The sequence below is a fragment of the Sorex araneus genome, chromosome 6, assembly GCF_027595985.1.
Source record: "Sorex araneus isolate mSorAra2 chromosome 6, mSorAra2.pri, whole genome shotgun sequence".
NCBI lineage: Eukaryota > Metazoa > Chordata > Mammalia > Eulipotyphla > Soricidae > Sorex > Sorex araneus.
Genome location: NC_073307.1, coordinates 120020553 through 120037731, shown reverse-complemented (window position 1 = coordinate 120037731; position 17179 = coordinate 120020553). Strand labels below are relative to the sequence as shown.

Sequence of the window (17179 nt, the reverse complement as noted above, 5' to 3'; positions counted from 1 at the left end):
GAGGCCGACCCAGGTTCGATCCCCAGCATCCCATATGGTCTCATGAGCACCACCAGGAGTAATTCCTGAATGCAGAGCCAGGAGTAAACCCTGAGCATCGCCAGGTGTGACCCAAAAAAGCAAAAAAAAAAAAAAAAAAAAAAAAGTCTTTGGGCCATATCCAGTGGTGCTCTGGCCTTACCCCTAGCTCTTGAGGCTGGGGGTCACTCAGGGAGCTGGGAATCAAACCTAGGTTAACTCTGTGCAAGACAAGAGCCCCATGTGCTATGCTGTTTCTCCAGCCCCCAAAATCCCTTCTTCCAGTTTTACATGCAAGATATTAGAATTTTTCTCTAAAATATATTATATGCAAAATAGAGCGACCATAAAAATAGGTACCAGAGATCTCTAACTTTGAAACTATTAAAGATAACTGCGTTGGTCTAATTTTAAAGTTCTGTATGATTTCTAGCACAAAAACTAAGAAAAACGTAAGTGTCAAAGGGGATTTTTTAAATTTTTGGTGTACTTCCGATTTTTTTTTATTGATCCACCATGAATTACAAAGTTATGATTATTCAAGATTTTCAGGCATGCAATGTTTCAACACTAACTTCACCAGTGTCCCCTTTACTTCAACAACACCCCAGCTTCCCTTTCACTCAGAAGTTTGCCTCTATGGTGGGCACGATTTTTCTTTTTCCTTTTAGGCACTGTGGTTTACAGTACTGTTACTGACGGTATTACGCACATCTCTCCTGTTAACCTCCAGCCCTCAAACAGTGACCACTTCCCCTGTCATTGTCCTCGTGGTCCTCTCCCTAACCTAGCTCCTCACCCATTTCCTCAGTGGCAAACTTCCTACCAAGAAGCAGTCCTCCTGCTCTTCCTTTCTAGGGTTTTCAGGCATCTGTCATTCATCTACTATGTTTATATGCCCCATATGAACAACTTCATTCTGTCTGTCCTCCCTCTGACTCAATTCACTCATTTCACTTAGCACGATACTCTCCAGATTCATCCACGTAGCAGCAGACGGCATGACTTTGTTTCTTACATCTGAATAGTATTTCATTGTGTACATGTACTATAGCCTGGATAACAAATTTTCTATTAATTTGAGAAGATGCTTATATTTTACAAAAGAATCATTAATAGACATATCAGGGCTTAACATTTTTTTTGCCCCTTCAAAAATGCAGACAAGCCACATACCAAAAATGCTGCAGAAATGCCAACATCCTGCTTATGATTGGTTGTGGAGGAACTTTCTGTTGCATTCACATTTAAACGGTTGGCCCAGAATTCCTCAGCACTGATCACTTGACTCACGACAAGATCTTTATAAAGCTGAAACAAAACTGGATCTTCTTGCAGCATCCTGGGTGACAGAATATATTGAACATATTCAACTTCTACAATAAAATACCAGTGAGGTAACAATTTTTTGAAGTCTTATATGAAACACCATTTCGTGGGGGCTGGAAAAATAGTAGTGGGAGAGGCACTTGCCTTGCATGCAGCCAACCAGTTTTATCCCCAGAACCAGAAGATCCTTGAGCACAGAACCAGGAGAAAGCCTCAAGCACAGCTGGGTGTGGCCCAAAACAAATAACATCCCCCCACAAATACCCGACCCCCAACCCCTTATTTACTTTGTTAGACTCTGGGCAGTGGAAACCCTTTAAGTTCTTTTGAAAGAAAAAAAAAAGGTATTGTTTTGAGGAATAAATGGAACTAATGAAACTTAGGAATCAGATTTTTGAATTTAAAATAGTCGAGGGGGATGGGGGGGACAAGCGGTGGGGAGGCATGTCTAGTGGTGCTTAGGAGGCTATATACATTGCCAAGGGGCAAAACCATCAGTTGCATGTAAGGCAAGGACCTTAACCTCTGTACTATCTCTCAAGCCTCTGAACAGTTTGGAGGGCATGGAATCTTTATATTTTGTCTCTATATACCAAAAAGCAAGCTCTCAGAAGAGAGTGATGCAGAGTCTCTTGCCCGCACGCCTGGCTTCCCCGGGACCCTTGGAGGGGATGGGCTCCAGCTTCCCTCCCCACCCCAAGCAGAGCTCCCGGCGACTGAAGACTACCGGAACCTAGCTACACCCATGCTGGAGGCCCCTCTCTACACGTTCAGACAGGCCTCATGCATGAAGGTACCAGCAGAGGAACCCAGGTGTGTGTAATCCCATCAATGGCCAACATCCAGAGAGACTTAAAAGCAAGCTCACAGAAGCATGCGGCCACAAAGATATCTTCAGCCTACTTCTCCCTCTAGGAGAAAGTGGCAATCTTCTGAGAGTTTCCTGCCCACATGGGACAGCCTTGCAAGCTTCCCATGGTGTATTCATATGCAAAATCCAGTAACAAGCTGGATCTCATTCCCCTGACCCTGAAGAGCCCCCAGCGAACATCGTTAGGAGGGCCAAGTCGAGATAGACTTCTAAGATCTCAAGGAAAGGACAAAATGAGATGTTACTGAGCCCGCCCGAGAAATCGGTGATTAATGGGACATTGTGTGTATGTGATATACCAAAAATGCAAAGTTCTCTATGTATGTAATGTACTATACTCTGTTCCACAAAAAAAGAGAGTGGGAAAGAGACAATTCGTTTTTCATGGTGGTAAGAACTTCAAGTTTGTAAGTAAAGGAGGTCAGAAATATGTTGGTGATAGAATAATTTATCTCATTAAAAAATTTCTCATTTTACACGCTTTAACTTTTTTTGCAGTCCTAGTAATGAAACCCATGGCCTCACACATGTAAGGCAAGTACTCTACAACTGAGGCACATTCTTAGTCCCTTTCTCAACACACTTATAGTGTTTCTTTCCTATTTTTTACTCACAAACACACAATGATTTAGTATCTTCTCTGTGGTAGAAAGACCTTTGTACTAATGAATCTCTGTTCTTTCATTCAGGTGTTAGATAGGAGGAGCTAACTTGACTTCTGAGTTTATATACTAATTTGCTCAAAGTCAAGCAGTAGATATAAAGTTGGGAACCAAGCTCAGAGGTGAAACTATCAGAGCCTATAATTTCCTGTATTTTCACAGCTGAAGCTGAGGGGTGACAAGTAACAAAACTATTATTTTACAAAGAGACCTAGTATCTAATCAGAAAGTGATTCTCCTTGTCTTTCACCTGTTTTTTTCTTCCAGTTCTTTATTTGCTTTCCTCTTGAATTTAGGTAGCAACTGTTGAAGAAGATCTTTCACGGCATCTCTTTCTTTCACTGCCGTGCTCTCATTGGAAAAATGAAAGTTAGTTGTATCCCCTGCATGCAGGACCAGTTGAAGTTGAATTTTAGCTTTTCCTTCTGGACTAATTTTCTGACCTAAAATGAAGTAGAAGGCTAACTAAGTGAGGAACTTACAACACAGACATTGCCATATAATACAGGTCACTTCTACAGGAAGATTCAGAATTCCTTTGGGCTTTAGTTGCCTTATTCCAATCTTGTTGCTTTTGCAGAAATGCACTCTTTCCAAGTAATTCCATTTAACCAGAGCACATTCAGCAAAATCACTGCTCACTATTCTCTGCTACCTTCTTTAGTACCTTCCTTTGTGTGGCACTTCCATTTACTTTTACATGTCCAGATGCACTAAACAGTTTCTATTTCCATTCAACCGAGGAAATTTCTTTAAAGCTTTTTGAAGAGGCAACTAGGAATACTGAATCTGCTTTTAAGAGGTGTCTCAAATTACCATTTAAATTAATAACATTATGATTCATGTATAAAATCACTTTGTAAAAAACTGCAAAACATGTTCTTAGCTTATCTACCAAATAAAAAGGGAAATATGTAACTTGACACTCGAGAACTCTGGTATAACCATTTTAAACCAAATAATCAAATTTAGACTCATTAAATTAAAAGCAGGAGATGATCCCATAGGCTTTCTTAGATGGTAGAGTAGAATACAAATATCACCACCTATGCATTGATCTTACTGAAAATGTTTGATGAGTGTGGTGAAGTCTAATATAACACATGACTTTTTGTTTCTAAGGAATAAATGCATACAGAAATAAAGCAGGGCCGCAGCAATAGTGCAGCAGGTAGGGCACTTGCTTTGCATGTAGCCAACCCAGGTTTGGATTCCAGGCAACCACAAGATCCCCTGAGCACTGCCAGGAGTAATCCTTGAGCATTGCTGGGTGTGACTGAAAAGCCAAAAACAAAACAAAACAAACCCCAAAACAAAAGAAAGCAAAGCTTTCATCAGTGTATGATAATTTCATATAAGCTCATTTAAAGACAATACACTTAACATACTTTGATCTAGAGAACTTACATTCTAAAGAATGGGCTTCACTGCAATAGCAGTGTTTTGTCTTCTTTATAAGAGAGAGAGAGATGGAGGGTATTTGGCCCATACCTGGGTGACTTCAGGTTGCATGAATCACTGCTCTGCACAAATCAATCACTAGCCCTTTTAAATAAGCAGGAACTTTTGCTATAAAGATGCTTTCAGATCAATTAATTTGAATGAAATACTATGTTAAGACAATATGAAAAAATTATACTATAATCTATACATCTCTATAAAAAACTATACTATAATCCAGTCTATCCCATTACCCCAATCTTCCAAATTACTGATCTCTTTTAGGCTCTTTATATAGTTGCTGTTTGGGCCATACCTGGCAGTGCTCAGGACTTACTCCTGGCTCCACACTCAGGAATCACACCTGGCGGGATTGAGATGACCATATGTGGCGCCAGGGATGGAAGTCTGGGTCAGACACATGTAGGGCAAGCACCCCACTTCTTGTACTATTACCCGGACCCTAAGCAGTTGCTATTTTAGGGTCTTACTCCCCTGAGAGGCTATTTCCAAAGATTTAATTTAACAAGATAATTAAACTTCCGATTTTCACTTCAGCAATTTCTTATTAAAAGCTTTTAGTAGCTTCTTTAAGAAAAGGTATTCTTTCAAATAGTCAATCTAAAGTCTGGGGGACTCACTTCCCTCACCAATAGCTAGTAAGAACTGTTGAGAACTAAGGAGACAGGCATATTCTTTATAGTATCTACTAGTATAATCACTGTGAGTCTTGCAAAGGCATACTGCTAGTTTCTCATTTAAGATAAATGTTAATGCAGGCAGTCTACTGTAATGCAAATGCTAGTTTGGAACATCATTATCTGAAGCAGCATTTTCACCACAGAAACCAAGTTGTAAACGGAGATACTATGCGGTGAGCTCAAGACGTGGCAAAGCTTAGGAAATTCTTAAAAATCGTGATAATTTCTAACAGTATTCCATTTAAAAATTAAAATTAAGAATTTTAAGTTATCTCAGTGGAGAAAAATGAAGATCTTGACCATTTTCAGTTGCAAAGTAGAGTTAGTCCTTAGGGTAGTTGTTCAAATACAAAAAACATGTAAACTGAACACTTGTAAACTTTGAGTTGTCTTTGGTATGTCTCTATATGGGCTCTATATAGGTCCTAGAAGGAAAGTCTAGGAAAATAAATCAATCTTTATTAATAAATTGTCAGTGAAGATACCAAACTGTTACAGGATTATCTCCTTGACTTTCTTAAGACCTTTTTTGTTGTTATGTCAAATGTAGAAATTCCTATCAGAGTAAAAGTTTTAAACTGTAGCATTTACATACTGGTTTTAAAGGTAATTACTACTGAGCCACAAAGTATGATACACTATGTATGGGTAATAAAATCAAAGGTAACCATATAAATTTAGAAAGAGGCCATGATTTTAGTCATTATGCTCTAAAATAGTATGACAAAAGTACAAGAATATAAACTTTTTTTTTGAGAGGGGGTGCTCCCCAGCATTGCTGAGATCTTTGAAGTCAAGTTCAGCTGCTAGTCTGTGGTTTTGGCGCTTGGGCCTGGCAAACTGGAGCCACCCAGGTTCTATGGGACTGCAGGGACCAAGAGACCCACACTTGCAATGCTGAGAAGTCAAGTGGTAAAGGGGATCAAATTATGAGCCTTGAACATGAGATACAGTCCTTTTTGCTATCTCCTGGCCTGAGGACATAAAAATAGCATGCTCTTGTATTTTTACCATCTTTATTCATTATATCAGAGTATATTCTCAATAAAGATAGCCACATTACCAAAGATTAAACAAGTTGCTTAAATGAAACAATTTTATTGAATCATAATGTGGCATCATTTATCAACATTTTAGATGCATGACCCATATATAACTTCACAAAGTTATTACTGTAGAGATCTAGATTACAGCATTGGTTGGAATAAAGAATTCTGAAAACATCCTTCAAGAAAGGACTAGGTAAATGACTACATAGTCTATCAGTGAAATATTATGCAACTCTTTAAGTTTTATCTGTGAAAGCCATTTTCCAAAAAATGTATTTGTGAGAGCTTTTTGAGCCCTGTTTATATAGTTAATGTAAGTGGAAGCTATGCAAATTTTTAAAATTCAGTGGTAATATTCTGTAATCATTAACATTAGGTTGATAATGAGAACTACAAAAGACTTCAGTACGGCGGACTTACATTTTATATCTGCATACATATGGCTGATTGTAAATCTGTCCTTCCCTTCAGGTGCCCAAGCAATTCTTTCTGCCATGAGGTATAGTGCTCCATCCTGCTTCTTTTGCCGCACTTTCTTTACAATCAGCAAAACTTCTTCAGATGAAGTTGCCATGGTGTCTAGATGGTGCTAATAGAGAGAAAAATTTTACATATCAATTTTAGTCAGACCCACTGACTTCTGTAGTCTCCTTCAAATCTAAAAAATTTTATAAACAGGAAGGGTAAAGGTTCTCTTAGTCAAACAATGATCATTCTCAATACAATAGGAGCACAGAAAACACAATGGGAAAGCCACAAAGAAGTCCACCAAGGGTCTGGAGCAATAGCACAGGGGGCAGGGTGTTTGCTTTGCATGCGACCGACCCAGGTTCGATTCCCAGCATCTCATATGAGTCCAAGCACTGCCAGAAGTAATTCCTGAGTGCAGAGCCAGGAGGAACCCCTGAACATCACTGGGTGTGAACTAAAAAAAAAAAAAAAAAAAAAAAAAGGTCCACCAACCTCAGTGAATGAAAATTATAGCACTAAGGCTAACTTCAGTGACACATGTTGGGGATGTTTAATGAGCTCAAAGAAATGCTGGCACAGGTAGCAAAATGCAAGAAAATATCAGAACAGAAATGAGTAAACTGATCTGAATCAGAAGTGACAGAAATGAAAAGTATGGTAAGTGATATAAAAAAAACACAACAGATTTTATTTAAACAGCAGAATAAGAGCAGCTGAGAATAAGATGGGTAAGCTCCAAGATGAGATGCAAAAACTCTAAACAGCAACAGAGGATGGGGAAAAAGTTTGAAAAGAAACAAAAAAAAGCACACCAGAGAACTATGGAATGAGTTACAAGAAACAATGTAGAATCACTAAGTCTCTGAAGAACAAGACGGCAAACTTGATGAAGAAACACTAAAGAAATCATCAATGATTTGGGGACCCAGACCCAAGAGGGCCAAAGGGTCCAGAAGAAAATAGACCCAAATAGAAAAATTTCAAAGATGGAATACTGAAAGCAGCAAGATTAAAAAAGGAACATACAAGAAAAAGCCCATAAAATCACAGTCAATCTGTATGAGTCAGAAGAGATGGGTGGGATATAGTAAAAATACTGAATGAAATGAACAATTCACACTCTATCCGGATACATTATCATTCAGCTTTGAACATAAAGCTTCATGGACAGGCAGCAGCTCAGGAAATTCATTAATAAAGATTTGTTCATTCCTAGCTTGCTATGGATTATACTTTTCCAATAACAAGTTTCATTTATGCTGAATGCTCCTTCTAATAATTTTTCAATATCTAAAGAAATTTGTTACTTAAAAATATTTTACTTATACTCAATATTCTCTCATTAGAATAAAACACAATTTGTGTTTATAGGACTATTCAAAGTTTCCTTTATGATTTTTTAAATTCTCCTCTCCTCTTACCAAATTGTATATTTGTTGGATTTACCTATTTTATGTAAAATTTAAAAATATATTAGCACATAATTATTAAAACTATTTTTATTTTTTTGTGCATGTGTAAAAAAAATATTTTGAAGAATAATCTTTATCAACCTAGCAGTGAGTTACGATTTTGGGGAATTTCAGGTGTTCAGCTCTATTTATGTAGCTCTCACCACTTCCCCCCTCCCTCCCTCCCCCCCCCCCCCCACAATTCCTCACATGTAGTATATAAATATAACGAGGAACAATAAATGGCCAAAGGCATGAGCACTGAATATTGTGTGTACAGAACTGAACTTACCTAGGAGAGGGTTTGGCTGGAAGGGGCCCTTGGAACATTGGTAAAGAAAGTGGGCACTCTGATGATGAATGTAGTGTTGGAATAATATATATATATGAAAAGTATAACCAGGGGCCAGAGTGATAGGACTGTGAGTAGGGCACTTGCCTTACACATAGGCCAAGCCTGGCTGTATTCCCAGCATCCCATACTGTCCCCTGGAGGAGAAAGTCATCTCAGTATGCAACTACCTCCCCAACAGAAAAAAAAAAAGAAAAAGAAAGTATAACTATTGTAAATTAATTATTGGTACCCCAATATAAATGGTAAGAGAAAAAACCCAAAAGAAAATACAAAAATAAATTCAATTTCAGTTTGCTCATTCGTGTAAATTTATGTAGTTTCTGATTCATAGCATTCTTTCTTCTGTTTGACAGTATTTTGACAATTAAAACATCTATCTAGATAAAAATATTGGTAGTTTTCTTAATTTTTATGTTAGGAAATTACAATAATGCTGAAGTTTATGGCATTGACAAACAAAATCACCATGCCCCACACCACTACCTAAGTGTCCCTGACCCTCCACTACTTCCTCTGCTTTCTTCTCCCTACCACACTCCCACTGTTCGGCATTTGGTTCTGTATTCCAGTGCCAAGTCTCTGTCATTGTTCAATACTGTCCAGTCTCTTATTCTGACTTACTCCATAGATGAACGAGAACATCTGGTATTTGTCCTTCTCCTTCAGGGGTGATCATTTACCTGTATGTTAATATTTTCAACTTATTTCTATTTTCCTTAAATCAAATGCACAATTTGACTAAACATGTGGCCTTTAATCTATATTTAGAAATACAGCACTTTACAAAAGAACTCAGATTTTTGGCTTGTTTCAGTTTTCATTCGTGGGCCCTAACTGACGGTGTTCAGGAGCTCAGTGCTCAGAGTTTGCTCCGGGTGGTGCTTGGGGGACCATGGCGTGCTATGGCTCAAACCCAGGACTTCTGCATACAAAGCACGTGTGCCAGGCCTGTTGAGTTCTCTCCAGTTCAGGTCTCAAATCTGAACATAGCAGTACAAGTTTATATCAACCGAAACATCTATGGGGCAATGAGTTTGTATGATTTTCCCAGAAGCACTCCAAGAAATGAAACCACACTGCTAACAGCTGATCAAAGTTTGTTTCAGTATAGATTATGCAGGTATAATTTCCCCCATATTCAAATACAATGATTTTCAACTTGCCAATCTATGGAACAGTGTACGTCACAACTGTAAAAAGGCTGAAAAGTGCTATTGTAATGATCCAGTTTCTTCAACTATTCTCCATACTATGGCCCAAGTTTCGTTTTTTGTTTTTTTAATTGAATCACCATGAGAACCGTTACAAAGCTTTCAGGATTAAGTCTCAGTCATACAATGATCAAACACGCATCCCTTCACCAGTGCACATGTTCCACCACCAAGAACCCCAGTGTACCCCCCTTCCACTCCCCACCCTGCCTGTGTGGCAGATGATTTTCACTTTACTCTCTCTTTACTTTGATTACATTCAATTATCGACAGAAAACCCACTATTATTATTTGGAATTCCCCCCCTCCAACAATCAGACCTGTTGAGAAGGCATTATTAGATCATTTGTTTTCTATTGCTGATAATGAAAAGCATATGATGTCCCATGGCTGCAAAAGCAGCTGCGGGGTTTTAGAATTCTGGTATTTTAGTAAATAAGTCCAGAGGTATTTCTGCCAGCAGCTGCTGCGTTCTGAGATTGGTTTATGTGCCTCTGGGATCATGGCTGTTGAGGGGAGGAGGAGCCATTCCTGAGCATTTTGTGTGCGTGCGTGTGTATGTGTGTGTATGTGTGTGTGTGTGTGTATCAGGAAAGGTCGCATGGCCACGTAAGCCGCCACACGGTTCGGAGAAATAGCCCTGGTCCCCACACACCGGAGCCATGTTAGAAGCTCATTGTCGCCGGGATTTCATCTGGAAAAGGCGGGAAGAATGCACCTCCTCCATCTGGGGCATCCCGGTGTTATTGGCTCTGTCTGGGGTTCGGAGCATTCTCCAGTATGTGGTGACCACTGACCAGGACTCTTCACTGCGGAGTGCAGCAAGATGGCCCCAAGTTTCATTTTTTACCTGGCTACGCATTAGAAGTCAGTTTGACCACTCTCTTTCCAGCCCAGATGCTTTAAAAAGCTCAACCCAAATCCTAGAGGCTTGAGTGTGGCTTAAGTTGAGTGTGACTTAAGTTGTCTAGGTCCAATTAGGAGGTAAAAAATACTTGATGGAAATGTCTGCCTTGGGCTGGACTTGCCAAAGTGACAACACAAATGTCATATATTTGTATACATATGCCATTTCTGGTAAAGCTGTAACTTTAGTTTTTATCCCCCAAAGTAATGACAGTAACTTACATTTTAAAACATCTCACTTTTTCAGACATTAAATATGCCTTGAACAAATAAGTGAAGTTTTAGTGTAACTGTTTTTGGAGGCTAAAACAAATGCAACAGCAAAATGCTGAATCTGCCATTAGATAAAAATGACTGAAGTAGCTGGAGTGCAAGCTTTGCATGCAAGAATACTGGCAGCACATAGCCCTGCTGCATCCCTGGGGGTGACCCACAATACCAAGTCAGAAACAGTCTTGAGCACTGCCAGGTGGAGTGAAACAGAAGGAAAAAAAACTACAATTTTGGGGAGTGAGATCTGCTGGGGTATCAGTAGGACCTGAATGTGCATAGTAAAGATGGAGGCAGGTAATAAAAAATGCCACCTATTGTAAAAACCGTTCAAAACCTTTGGAATGGGAGTGTGGCCTGTATCTTAGGAAAGCCTATGGACAGCTCTGAGAAAAATAAAGAAGGTAGGAAGGGTTTAAATGATGCCCAGTGGCAGTGAGAAAACAGAGGGAAGGGACAGGGGGAGACTGAGCAAGCAGGGTGCATTCTCAGAGCTGACAGAGGTCACACCGATCGCCTATATCCCACACAGTGGTGCAGAGGATCACCTGCATTTTATCACGCAGCCACATCCTGGATCACCCCCACACTTAGCCTCATTAACACTACAGCGGTGTCATTTACAGAATAAACAAGAAATCAGATTACGTTTGAAATTCTACTGAGTATGTGGTATCTGTTTTCTCACACAGGTACAGAATGTATTAAGTGAGCATTTATAAAGGTTGGGGTGAAGAGTTGGTGAGTACAGGGGCCAGAGTGTTAGTACAGCAGGTAAGATGTTTGCCTTGCACACAGCTGATCTGGGTTGGATCCCTGGCATCGCAAATGGTCCCCAGAGCACTACCAGGAGTAATTTCTGAGTGCAGAGTAAAGCCTGAGTATCGCTGGGTGTGATCCAAAAAGCCAAAAAAATAAAATAAAATAAAAAGATTTGGTACTTTAAGAAAATGCTAACAAAAAAAGGGATTTTAAAATTCCCATACCCTCCAACCCCAAAAAACAATTTTCTTAATTTTAAATTTTTCTTGTTACCAACATTAATATATATAATCATTCTGTATACCCAAATTATCTTGTGTTTGAAAACCTGTCAATGAAAATGTCCCCGTGTTATTTTATTTTTTTTTTATTTTTTTTATTTTTTTATTTTTTTTTTTTTTGCTTTTTGGGTCACACCTGGCAACGCACAGTGGTTACTCCTGGCTCTGCACTCAGGAATTACCCCTGGCTGTGCTCAGGGGACCATATGGGATGCTGGGATTTGAACCCGGGTCGGCCGCGTGCAAGGCAAACGCCCTACCCGCTGTGCTATCTCTCCAGCCCCGCCGTGTTATTTTAAAATAGCCATCCCTTTTTTTTTTTTTGGGGGGGGGGTGTCACATCCAGGGATGCTGAAGGCTTACTTTTGGCTTTCTAGCTCTGTGCTTAGGATCACTCCTGGAAGGCTCCAGGGACCATCTGTGGTATTGGGAATAGAACCAGAGCGGACCACATGCAAGGAAAGCTGCTCTGACCTGAGTCACTTTTTTTTTCTTTTCCTTTTTGGGTCACACCTGGCCATGCACAGGAGTTACGCCTGGCTCTGCACTCAGGAATTACCCCTGGCGGTGCTCAGGGGACCATATGGGATGCTGGGATTCGAACCTGGGTCGGCTACATGCAAGGCAAAAGCCCTACCACTGTGCTATCATTCCAGCCTGAGTCACTGTTTTTTAATGACACAAAAGATACACTTTTAGGCGGTAAAACAAAAATCCTAAAACTAGTAAGTGTAATTATTCCACTTGTTTTGTTTATTGTGCCACACCTGATGATGCTCAAAGGTCTGCATGCAAGGCAAACACCCTACCAGCTATACTTATCTCTCCAACCCCATTCAACATTGTTAAAATTTTAAATGTATTTCATAATATTGACTAAGTTCTTTATAGGCACTAACATCATTCAATCCCTACTTAACAGCCCTAAGGGATGTTATATTACCAGTTCCATTTTGTAGCTGAAGGAAACTGGGTTTGAGAAATCAAGTTTTCCCAAAGCATCAAGGAGATAGATAGTAAATAGGTTTGTATCTGGGTCAATCTAACCTTGGAGTTCCATTATGCTATTTTCCTAATTTTTATGACTGGAGGAACACACATAACCAATTTAAAAGGTTATTTATGGATGATAGGATCAGAGATTTGAACTTTCTTTTCATTTTCTATATTATCTATAACCAATTTTTTTGCTTTTTGGGTCATACCTGGCAATGCAGAGAGGTCACTCTGGGCTTTGCACTCAGGAATTACTTCTGGCGGTGCTCAAGGACCATATGGGATGCTGGGAATCAAACCTAGGTCAGTCATGTGCAAGGCAAATGCCCTACCTACTGTACTATTGCTCCAGCTCCCCCCATATCAATTTTATAATGATGAAAGCTGTTTAAAAATTTAAGAAGTATTCTCTATCAAGTCACGCTTATAAGGTTAAGTTAGTGTAAGAATTTAAGCTGATGCTTCATTTGGAGGATAGCACAGTGGGTAGGGCATTTGCCCTGCATGCAGTCGACCTAGGTTGGTTCTTCTGTCCCTCTCGGAGAGTCCAGCAAGCTACCCGTGTCGTATTTGGTATGACAAAAATAGTAGTAAGTCTCACAAAGTAGACATTACTGGTGCCCGCTCGAGCAAATCAATAAACAATAGGACTACACTGCTACTACTCAGTGCTTCGTAAGTGCTCTACTACTTCAGTTAACTCCTCAACTCAAGTAGTATCTTTTATTGGGGGGGAGAGGGGAAGGAATATCTGGTTATACACTCGGTGGCGCTCAGGGGACCAAACGAGATGCCAGGGATAGAACTGGGAGTTGGACATGCCCAAGGATAGCACCTTACCCCGCACCAATCTCTCCAGCCTCCAAGTTCTTTTTAAATTTCTATATGAATGTCAGCTATATTATTTTAGTTTTTTTTAAAAAAAAGCTTAGAAGAGGAAAATTCTTAACTGAAATATCAAAATATTTCAATACTGATTTTTCAACATAAGGAGCACATATAACTTAAATAAATACTAATATGTAATTATACAGCATACCGTACAAAGAACATTTTAGGAACTTTGAAATCAAACTTGTGAAAGATGGAAGGAGAGAAAGGGCATATAATATAGTACATTTTGAATATGCTCATAGATGGCAAAAGAACAGTAAGCAAAGGTAGCTGACAGAGTAAGTCCCTAGTTAACTGGGCTTGGAGAATAAATGAAAAATGTTAGAAAAGAGAAAAGTCTTTATTTGGGAAGATAAAGAATAAAAAGCGGAAAGACCAAGCCCCTCTCCCTCCCCCCAAAAAAACAACAAAAAACCGTAAACAGAAAAATAGACTGAGAACTCTTTGTTAGTGTCAATTTCCTATTTTTGCAGTGCACATCATAGGATTCAACTCAGGGTCTCAGACAAAGGAGGACATGTGTCTATCAATGGGTCATATCCCCTTACCTGGAGTCAGCTTAAGTCGAAAAAAAGAAAAAATAGTTTCTCATATTTAACATTAAAACTATTCATTTTAAAATCTACTGGAAGAAAAATGAGAAAGCTAGGTACACCGCTTGTGGTCAAATATTTTATCCCTTGCACTTAAGTGGGGGTAACGGGGTGGGGGGGGGAGGGGAAGGGAACTGACAAGTTAGTAACAAGACTGCTCAACTGTCCCATGTCAACTGTAGCAGCTTTTTTCATTGTACAATGACCAGTTAAAGCAAAGTTAGTAAAACCGGAGGGGCTTAATTCTTGATAACTTTTATGATTTCCAGATGTGCATATGGTGGGGAGGGTGCTATGGTGCTGCAAGGGATTGAATCCAGGGCCTCATACATTTGAGGCAGATGCTCTACCACTAAGACAAACCCTGGCCTCCAGATTATCTTGAAGTGGCGGCAAAGTGGGCAACACATCTTCTCAACAGTTCACTGTAAAGGCCACAAATCATTTCATTTACAAAAATAGCTGGTATGAACCCAAGTGTCCAAGAACAGATGACTGGAAAAAGAAACTATAGTACATACACACAATGGAATACTACTCAGTCTTAAGAGAAGCCAGAGGCCTAAGAAGTGGGTAGGGTAGGAGGCTTGCTTGCAAGAGGCCAGCCCATGCTTAATCCCTGGCACCCTATATGGTCTCCTCAGCATAGGCAGAATAATCCGTGAGCACAGCCTCAAGAGTTAAGCCCTGAGCACCACTGTGTGTGACCCAAAAACTAAAAACAAAACAAAAATAAAAAGATAAAGTCATTCAATTTGCTGCTAAGTGAATGAATCTGGAGTGATCATGCTGCATGAAGTTAGAGGGAGAACAGACACAAAATCTCTCTCATATGTTAAGATATAAAAAAAATATAGTAGGGGGATAATGAATACCCAAAGGCAATAAAAGAGCATGAGAACTGGGCTTCAGCAGGAAGCCTGTGGGGTTCCGGGGGTAGGGGAATAGGTCAGAGAGGGGACTATGACAATGGTGGAGGAGAAAAGTGCTGGCTGGGGGTGGGAGGAAAACTGGGGACACTGGGGAAGGCAAGTGGACACTGGTAAAGGGGTTGGTATTCAAACTTTGTAAACCTAATACTCAATCATAAATAATTTTATAACTGTTAAAAAAATAACTGGAATAATTGTATTTAAATAAGTTGGCTGATGAAGACCTAGCTCTCCTGAAAAGATTTCATGAGTTACATGAAGCAATACATTAAGATTTATAACCTTTAATTATGACTTTTTAAAATAGCAAGTTGCTCAGATAAAAGGCAGGGATTTATTTGCAATTAAAAGACTTATTTGTGTAGGAGATAGTATAGTGGGTAGGGCACTTGCCCTGCACATGCCTTCGATCCCTGGAACCCCAGATGGTCCCCCAAACCCCACTCGGAATGACCCCTGAGCACAGGGCCGTGAGTAAGCCCTGGGCATCAGTGGGTGTGGCCCAAAAAACAGAACAAAAAATTATTTGCTTGTCTACTAAGGATGTGACTGGTAGTATGCCACCATTTTACATGCATGAGGTCCAGAGTTTAAATCCCTGATACAACTGTAATTTCTGGTGCACCACAATCAAATATTCAATTCCTGCGGAGCACTCAACGTATGATCTCTGGATATTGAACAACAAAAGGGAGGAAAATTAAAATTTGCTGAAAGCTATTCCTTTTGAATCTGTTTATTCTTCTCCCTTGCCATCAATTCATTTAATCTGGAGATGGGGGAGAAGGGTCGGCCATACCCTGCAGTACTAAGGTGTCACTCCTAGTAGTGCCTGATAGAATATGAAATACCACAAGAAATGATAGTGCTTTAACCCCTGCATTACCTTTGTGGTCACTAGTTTTTTTTTTTTTTTTTTTTTAAGCCGGGGGACAGGTAGGTGGGTTGGGGGAATTTATTGTTCTCCATACTCTAGACCCCAGTTATTATGAGGCAGACTAAGGACTAAGTTTGGGATGCCATCCTCTGCAGTAACCATGAAGTCCATTGCTTTGCTTATCACTTCAAAAGAAAGGAAAGCTGCTCAACTTTTTAAGTAGTTTATTTCGGGGAATATACATAAAAGGTGTTTAATTCAAAACTAAGGAACCAAACTGAACCAGCCCATACTAAGATGGACCCCAATGCTAGACCCAATCACTGACCTTTCCACCTCATCTATTACTAAAAATCATTCCTGGGGCAAAATTTCCTATACTGAGACATGGGTCACCTGAAGAATCATGTTCATTGAGCCTTTGCACTATGCTCCCTGTTTCCTGCAATCCCCATATGCTTAGATGTCACTTTATTTCCATCTCTGTCCCTTTAAAAACTTTCCTAGGCTGGTTTCCAGGGAACCAACACCTGTTCAGTTGTGCACGAGCTCAGAGACAATAAACTCGACCTAAGTTTCTCCTTGGCCTTGTGTCCATTTCTATTTACACCAAAGATTCTTAAGGCCTGTAACTACTAGGTACAATCTTCTATTCTCTTCATAGTATGCTACAAATAATTAAATAATGGTGGGTGGTCCCCAACTAGTGTTCATAGGACCCAGAGCCAAACAGCAATATCTGGCTCAAGTTGACTGAAAGTCTAGCCCCAGGGCCCAAGGATGTGGTGCTTGGGCACCGTGGTGCCAGAGACTGTCAGGGCCAGAGACTGACAGGGCCACACCTGGAGGGATCTGGGGCCTCTAGGGTGGCACTCAACAAGATCTCAAAGTCACTGGTACCAGAAATTGAATTCAGGTCCATGCAAGGCATTGGACTAACCCTGGCACCATCCCCCAGCTCCTATTAATAAATTTTTCAATAATTACTTTAGTATGTTTTCCCTGAGAACTACAAGTTTCACAATGGAGGAAGAGGCTGCGTATGTTCTGCTCACTGGGAGAGCAGTGCACAGGGCACAACGTTTGTGACTTACAACATCTTTGTTGTTA

General features: G+C 40.0%; 1 protein-coding gene across 1 annotated transcript in view; it reads right to left on the bottom strand.

Annotated features, from left to right (window-relative positions):
• Positions 1–17179, bottom strand: part of GTF2H1 (general transcription factor IIH subunit 1) — a 44548-nt gene that overhangs the window by 24055 nt on the left and 3314 nt on the right. The window contains exons 2-4 of the mRNA XM_055141407.1: positions 6491–6659; positions 3131–3323; positions 1195–1360 (exon numbers count right to left, since the gene is read on the bottom strand). Of these exons, the coding sequence (XP_054997382.1) occupies positions 1195–1360; positions 3131–3323; positions 6491–6644 (513 nt within the window). The 5' untranslated portion in view covers positions 6645–6659. The remainder of the gene's footprint in view (positions 1–1194; positions 1361–3130; positions 3324–6490; positions 6660–17179) is intronic.